The sequence below is a fragment of the Camelus dromedarius genome, chromosome 13, assembly GCF_036321535.1.
Source record: "Camelus dromedarius isolate mCamDro1 chromosome 13, mCamDro1.pat, whole genome shotgun sequence".
Taxonomy (NCBI): Eukaryota; Metazoa; Chordata; class Mammalia; order Artiodactyla; family Camelidae; genus Camelus; species Camelus dromedarius.
The window spans coordinates 24,313,021-24,320,483 of record NC_087448.1 but is presented as its reverse complement, the minus strand read 5'-3'; the positions used below and the strand labels follow the sequence as shown (position 1 = coordinate 24,320,483).

General features: G+C 38.3%; 1 protein-coding gene across 4 annotated transcripts in view; it reads right to left on the bottom strand.

Annotated features, from left to right (window-relative positions):
- Positions 1–7,463, bottom strand: part of OBI1 (ORC ubiquitin ligase 1) — a 39,856-nt gene continuing 32,393 nt past the window's right edge. For all 4 annotated transcript variants that reach the window (XM_010996676.3, XM_064493050.1, XM_031466166.2 and 1 more), the window contains one exon: positions 1–2,734. In XM_010996676.3, the coding sequence (XP_010994978.1) occupies positions 1,219–2,734 (1,516 nt within the window). In that variant the 3' untranslated portion in view covers positions 1–1,218. The remainder of the gene's footprint in view (positions 2,735–7,463) is intronic.

Sequence of the window (7,463 nt, the reverse complement as noted above, 5' to 3'; positions counted from 1 at the left end):
TTACAGTGCTTATGACATCCTTTATTCAATTCACATAGAAAAGCATGCAGTATTAATGTAAAACAGTACAGTATTAATGTAAAATGCTCAGTGCACATTAGATAAACAAGTCATTAGCATACAAGCCATTTTCAAGGCCTATGCAGGCATACCAAACATGTTTAGAATAGTATACCTTTTCAGAGCCTAAATTAAAAATTGTGCTTAGCTCACCTATTCTCATCCCCTTAACACTTCACGGAAAAAAAAAAATTGTCCTACATTAAAAAATATTCTATTAGTGAACTGAAACTTCTTTTTCTTAAGTAAGGAAGACAGTGCGAGCAAGGATGCTACCATGCACACAGTTTCCACAAAGAACAGTAACATGCAAACAAGAACTTCACCACTCCATAAAAACCTCCCTGGGGACATAAGTGGATCAAGAACTTTTGCACCTGTATATCTGAAACAATGATGCTACCAAGTTTAGGCTCCTCCAAAGCCAACTGTTCTGTGATTTCTTACTCAAGTAGACTCAATTTCTGATTTTCAACACACACAAAAAGACGAACAATGAAAGCTACCTGACATTAAACAAATTTTTTCATATAGAAAATGTATTCTTTCATACTAGCAACACATTTTCACAAAAACTGGACAAAACACAATGTTAAAAATGCAAACATGTACGTAAAACCTAAAAAAAAAAAAAAGTAAATGAACATTGGACTAAAGTTTGAGTGCTGTTTCTCCACCACAGCCTTGAATAAAAGTTAGGCCATCACTAAACATAAATAAAAAGAAGCAGGCAAAATAATTTCCACCCTGGGAGAAGCTTTAAAGAACTCAAGTGTCTTATAAGCAGTATGCAGACAACATCAAAAGTTTTATTTAAGAAATCCAAGTTCTGAAAACAACTGAGACTTATTAATAGGCCATTGCATGTGAATAGTTAAATCAAGATTCAAGAAAACGAAATATACCCAAACCAGACACATATAATATTCATTAAAAAGAAACCCTCTCCCTACCTTTTCTGGTCAAAAATGAAAAAGACTAAACTCTTCAAAATGAACAGAAGTATCTTGGGTATAGGCTAATCCACCATTTTGACCTGATATCTGACTAAAGATTATCAGTTCAAAATTGTCTAGAGCTTTTATGAGGGGAAATAAGTAATTTTAAAACCTTATATTCCTTTCAGGACAAAAACATAAATGACACCTTACTAATGAGTCAACTTTTAGTTGCTTTCGATGGGCTGGCATTAGAAAGGCTGGTCTGGATTTTTCTTTTTGTGGATTGATTCACATTTTTATTCCTCTTTTCAGGCATGAAAGAAGTAGACCAAGGAGACTGAAGGTGGTTATGAAGCCCATGCATCTCTGAGGACATCTTAAACAAAGATGACCCAAACCTTTGATCTTCAAACAGCCGGTGGGAACTGCTTAGCAAAATACCCTGGGAGAACTCAGTCTGAAACAAACAGCTTGGGGGTTTGATTTCATTGGTTCCTGGGTTAGAACTGGGATGGAGTGAAAAATCTTCATTCATTTCTTGGTCAGATGGAGAGAGGAGGAAAAAAGAGTTGGGTTTCCATTCATTTCCATTTTCTAACTGATCAGTAGTTATAGAACCTTTGGAAAGGTTTGGCTTAGTTCTTTCGTCCAACTTATCTTGTTCCTCAAGGAATTCATTGCCTTCAGATGACTTTGATAACCCATCCAAGTCCAATGACTTAAAACCGTTATTACAAGGGCTCTTGCTGTTGTCTGACTCTGACATCATTGAATCCAACTCCGAGATTTTATCAAGGTAAGCTGCGTCCATTGATGCTTCACTGGATGTTCTTGTCCTATTCATTTCAAAAGAGCGGATGGAATTCAACCTCTTGGATAAACATGAGCCTGATTTCTCACTCAATTTTGAAGAAATTTCTCCAACAGAATTTGCTATCGTGTTCCCCTCCGAGCTGTCAAAGTCCAAGGTGGGGGCATAACTGGTGGAACAACAATCCCAAAACCCCGTCTTTGGGGAAGTAAAACATTCTGATTTCTTTTCATTTTCACTTCTATCATCTTCTGAAGAATCTTTATTACAAACATTTGGAGAATCACAAAAATCATCAAACACTAATTTTCTGAGATGGTTTGAGTGCTTTTTGGACCCTCCTGCTTTGACCACAGAGCTCTCTCTATTTTCTGGTGTGCTGAGCTGGAGGCAACTAAGGGACAAAGGTGTACAGGGAGCTGGAAGATCATAGAGTTCTTCACCTTTGAAGGGGACACAATCACCAGGCTTATTACCCCATTCTCTTTCCAAGTAAGTATCCATACTTGTATCTGTCACATCTAACATTACTTCCACCTGCTTTTGATATAGGTCTTTGTTCTTAGAACAATTTGGTTCTGTTTTGCTGATGCTTTCCTGCCTAGCGGAACTGCTAGAAGGTTTTGCCAGCTGAGAACTTGAGGTGGATGAGCCAAGCTGCTTTCTGGCACCATCACCTTGATTCTTGGATGCCATATCTTCCTCACTGTCTTTGCTCACCTTGCCATCTGTAGAAAGTGCCCTCTGGCAAATGGAATTCATAGCTTCCTTCTCGTCACTTGAATTTTTTAGCTGTGTAATTTGAGATTCCAGTTCCTCTATATACTTATCACTTCGTTCCAGGGCCTTCTTGAGGCGATTGGTTTCACGTTCATACTGTTCGACTTTGGACTGAAGGGCAGCTACTGTGAACCTTCCAAACCTGCAAGGAATGGATGGATAGTTAACCTTATAGTTCAAGCTTTTTTCTTTCCTTTTCAAAGTTTAAGAGTACAAATTGTCTCTGCCCATTCTAATATCACAAAACAGTGACACTTCAGACCACATAATGAGCAGGATAAGAGTAATATCAGATGTAGTAGCTTCAAAGGAGGGTTTTCCCATTCATGTAACAATGAGCATATGATAGTAACGGCATAGGCCTACTAGTTTTGTGACCAAGTCACACTAGTGGTAGCAGTGAGGCAGAGGCTCACTGATGATTTCCCTTCCAAGAGCTAGCTCTATCAACTCAGCTCATATATGCAGGAAGAGTTATACCCTAAAACAATGGCAAAGATTTATGATAACATTTGAACAGTGGTCCACATCTTGAAATATTTACATTCAATCATTTTCCTATCATACAGCAGTGTTTTACAATACATTTCTTATACAATGTCACCTTGTCAAACATAAAATGCCAATTTGAAATTCAGAAATCTTAGCAGTTCCAGCAGGAGTGGCTTTAAATACTTATTTGGACCATTTCAATCACAGCCACCCTTGATCTGAAGTTTTTAACTTGGCCTTTCTGAACACCAGGCTTTAATTCATTTTAGCTCTACGTATTTTTGGCATTTTACAACTGTGTGGGAAATCAATTTCATTTCTTCCAACTCTGAGATACAAAATCAGTGCTTGTGGTTCCAATAAATTACACATAGAAACATTTTTACATTTTCTGAAAAGGAACATTTTGAAGAGTAAATGAAAAAGAATACATCAAAAATTCACTCCTTTCACTTGGGGGTTATCTTGTTTTCATTATTCCCTTAAGAATGGGTACTGGGTTCTGCTCAGAATATAATTTTTGAGCACCTAGTATGGCTGGTCGTATATTTGGAACTGATGATACAATGATCAATAAGACTGTCTCAGCTCCAAGGGACATAAAATATCTACCTTAAATTCTATCTGACCACCAAGGAAAATTCCACCTTTCAGGAAACTGCTTCTTATGAGTCAGTAAACATAAGCCTTACATTCTAACTCCATGAAAAATAACTTCTCTCCACAAAAGTTCTTTTAAAAAGACTTTACTTAATCATCTTTTTGATGACTTAAATATAGGCCAATCTTGAAGAATTCACACATTACCTTTTTGGAGCAAGGTACTTGAGAAGTGACTTCTAAACATTGTTTTTATCTATGGATTTTTATTTTCCTTTCTTTCTTCCCTAATTACAAAAATAATTACAATTAAGAAAATGCACTAAATATTAAAAAATAAATAAATAGGAGAAGGAGCCAGTAGCACTATTTAAAAAAAGAAACAACAAACAAAAAGGAGAAGGAACCAACAGTTAACTGCAATTCTTAGAGTTACCCACTGTATGTTCTGTCTCCCACTCAGTACCCAACACCTCCTCCTAAATGGTAGCCCAATTCACTCTCCAGCTCCCCCTGACACGATACCTGCTTGTCTTATCACTTGGGGAAAAAAGCAGGGGAAAGGTGAATATAGATTCATAGAATTTCAGGATTAGAAAGGGCCTTGAAAGACACATTACCAAATATCGATAAACTCACTGCAATTAACTGAACTCCCAGAAAGAGCATACTCCCTTTCAACCTCTAAAACATAACGCAAACCCAACAGGTATAACCAAAACAAAAGCAGCCACAGTAACAAGCCTCCTTCTTCTAAAGACAAAGTTCACTACCACGAGTATCTGGTTAAATGAATGATGGGAGCTTTTCTTTCTTCACCAAAGAAAAATGTTTTTGTTTGTAAATGTAGTATTTGACAGAGTGGTAGTTTCTGCAAGAGAATTTTAAAAAGTGGACAAAGATCTTCAAGTTCATTCAGCAAAATTATTTGTGTGTTCTTGACTCTAAGTACTCCGGCATAATCAAACAACTAACACATTTTTAAATGGAAAAACTGTACAGCATGTTTATTTAATGAAAAGAGCAAAAGTGACAGCCTTAAATTTGCTTAGCAAGATAAAATTTGTTTTTCCTTAAGTGCAATTTTTATAATAAAGCTATCCTCAGATGAAAAAAAAAATCACAGAATTTCAAATCAAATAATGTTGCTACATAGTAAGTTAGCTGTTACCAAAGGATGTCCTTGGGAGCTCAGAAGCCTACGTAAGAAGTAATGATAAAGAAGGAATGTTTCATCCAAATATTAGCAGCTTTTTATTCTAGGTTTTAGCCTGGAATTGCAAACATAATGTCATTTTATGATGCTACATTTGTCCCATTTTTATTATTATGATTTTAAAAGAAGTAAGTTAACAAATTGTTCTGAGTTGAAGTTAAAATGATAACCTAAGTGTATTTTTTTGTGTTACTTCAGAAATAAAGCTGAAGTGCCATAAGAACTAGCAACGATGGCCAGCAACGAAGCACACAGCAGAGGGACATGCAAGCAGGAGTCACTGATGGAGCTGGCTGTTTTCTAAGAGGTCACTGCCCTCAATTCCCCAAAGCTCCATTCCAATACTTTGCAAGTCTATAATACTTCGAATGGTCAGACCTTTTTACCATGCTATTAAGGGGCCTGTGCCAGTGGGCAAACTAGAAGAAATATACAGTGAAAGCAAGGAACTGATCAATTAATCAATCCATGTAGTTTGTTTTCTGTCTCTCCCTTCCCTATTGGAGTATAAGCTCCAGGAAAGCAGGGAGTTGAACGTCTTACATTTACTGCTAGCTCCTTTTTGGTACACAGTAGTTTCTCATTAAATATTTCTCGAAAAAATGTTGCTTTCTTTAAGATACATCAACGTCTTACACCAAGACAGAGCTACCACCACAAGGTAAGCCAAAGGCCCTTGGGCCCCTTTAACATAGGAGTATTACGAGTCACTAAATTACTAAACTACGTGTTTCACACATTTGTTTGACCGCTTATTTTCTTTTTTCACTGACACCAGGAAGAGCAACAGAGAAGGCCACATTAACCGCAGGCTTGCTGTTCTACATTGCTCCACCCAAAACAGAACTCTCCACTTTCACCTTAGCAAGAGAAAACACACACATGAGACTTTGGACGTAGGTATCAGGGATGTTTTGCTTACACTAGATACCTATATACATCTGGCAAGGGACAATTTACTTGATCACATAGAAGTAACAGTTACGAAGGCATACCCGATGCTACACTCCCATGGAAGAAAACAAGGAGGATAAGAGTTTATTTAACTTTGAGTTTTAATTCTCTCTTACCCACGCTAATTCCAGATATTTCCAGAGTTCATAACATTACATGAGTCAATGTCAAGGCAAGCTGGAGGGATTTCTAACATCACTTACCATACTTCCTTCTCCTGAGCAAATTTCCATTAGAGACCAAAAGGCTTTGATTTTTAAAGCAGCAGTGATGGCCAAAGGCTTCATTATGTTAGAGAAAACATCATAAAGCAGTTTGGGGGCTGCACGTGATATTGGAAGTGTGTTCTGCTAGAACGTAGGAGAAGCTTAAAGGGTTTTTCATCTTGCAATGTTAACTGATGGATACATTCTGGCTGAGGGCTCCCCTGTCCAAAAGTGACAGAGGTACAAGAGTCTTCCTGTCCCTACTAGACGTAAGAGAAATGAAAGTCCTACTGGTTGGGCCTCTGAGGTATTATAAAAAGGGTAAGGGTGTCTTTAACAATGAAAAGTTCCCAAGACCACATTTTGTCATCGCCCATTATCCAGGAGGAACAGGATGTGTTTGAAGGGGGTAAGAAAGCAAATGTGGTAAAAGAATAAATGTCAGAACCAAGTGTCAGAAGGACTAACCTCTAGTGCCATGCAACCATCAACTAGTTGTGAAAACGTTCATGGCCTCGCCTCTCTAGTTCTCAATGGTATCCCCAACAAAAGGGATTCATGCAGCCAGCGCAGTGGGTTGCTGAGACCAGCAAACTTCAGAAGCATCTTCTTGGGGAACAAGAGGGGCGCTGGGGAAGCAAGCCCATCTGCTTCCCACGTACCTTTGATTCTAAAATCTTTTCCTTCCTTAGGACCTGAAGTAAGAGTGAAGCAAAGTGAAAGCAATCTTTGGATCTGGACCAGCTTTTGTGATCTGGCCTGTCTGGCAGGTTTTCAGTACTGAGGTCCTTGATGTAAATGGCTCCTATATGCACAAATTTCAGCTGCCACAGTTTAGCTGTATAGCACCAGTCACTTAACAACGTGGTTCAGATTCACCACATTATGTTGACTGTGAGTAGCCGCATAAAGTAAAAACTTCACTGCTAGCCTCTCAGGTCACAACGCACTAAAAAAATAACAAGCATGCACCACAATCAGTGACCAGGCAGGTCACTTCTTTCAGAGCCTGAAAGTGACGAATGAGTCCCTGTGCACCTGTTACTCAGTTCACACACAAGACAGCAATACATGGAGTCGTGCTGCCACACGACATTTTATGAAAGTGGATAATCAAACGACGGACTTGGCCAACAAACACGAGGTGCAACAAAGAATGGAAAAGCTGACTAACGCTACTAGTAAAATAAGAATCTAATGCAAATTTAGTTAGAAAAGAATAGCTGACTGTGGGGATGCTCAAACTGCTAGTATTCGAGAAACCCTAGGTACGCCGGAGGAACTTGGGAAAGGCAAACTTCTTGACATAAATGAGAGAAGTGGTTGTGATGAAAAGGATAAAGATGTCTAGAGGAAGTGACAGGCTGGCAAAAAAACTTCACATTAAAGCGACGTAGAGCTAT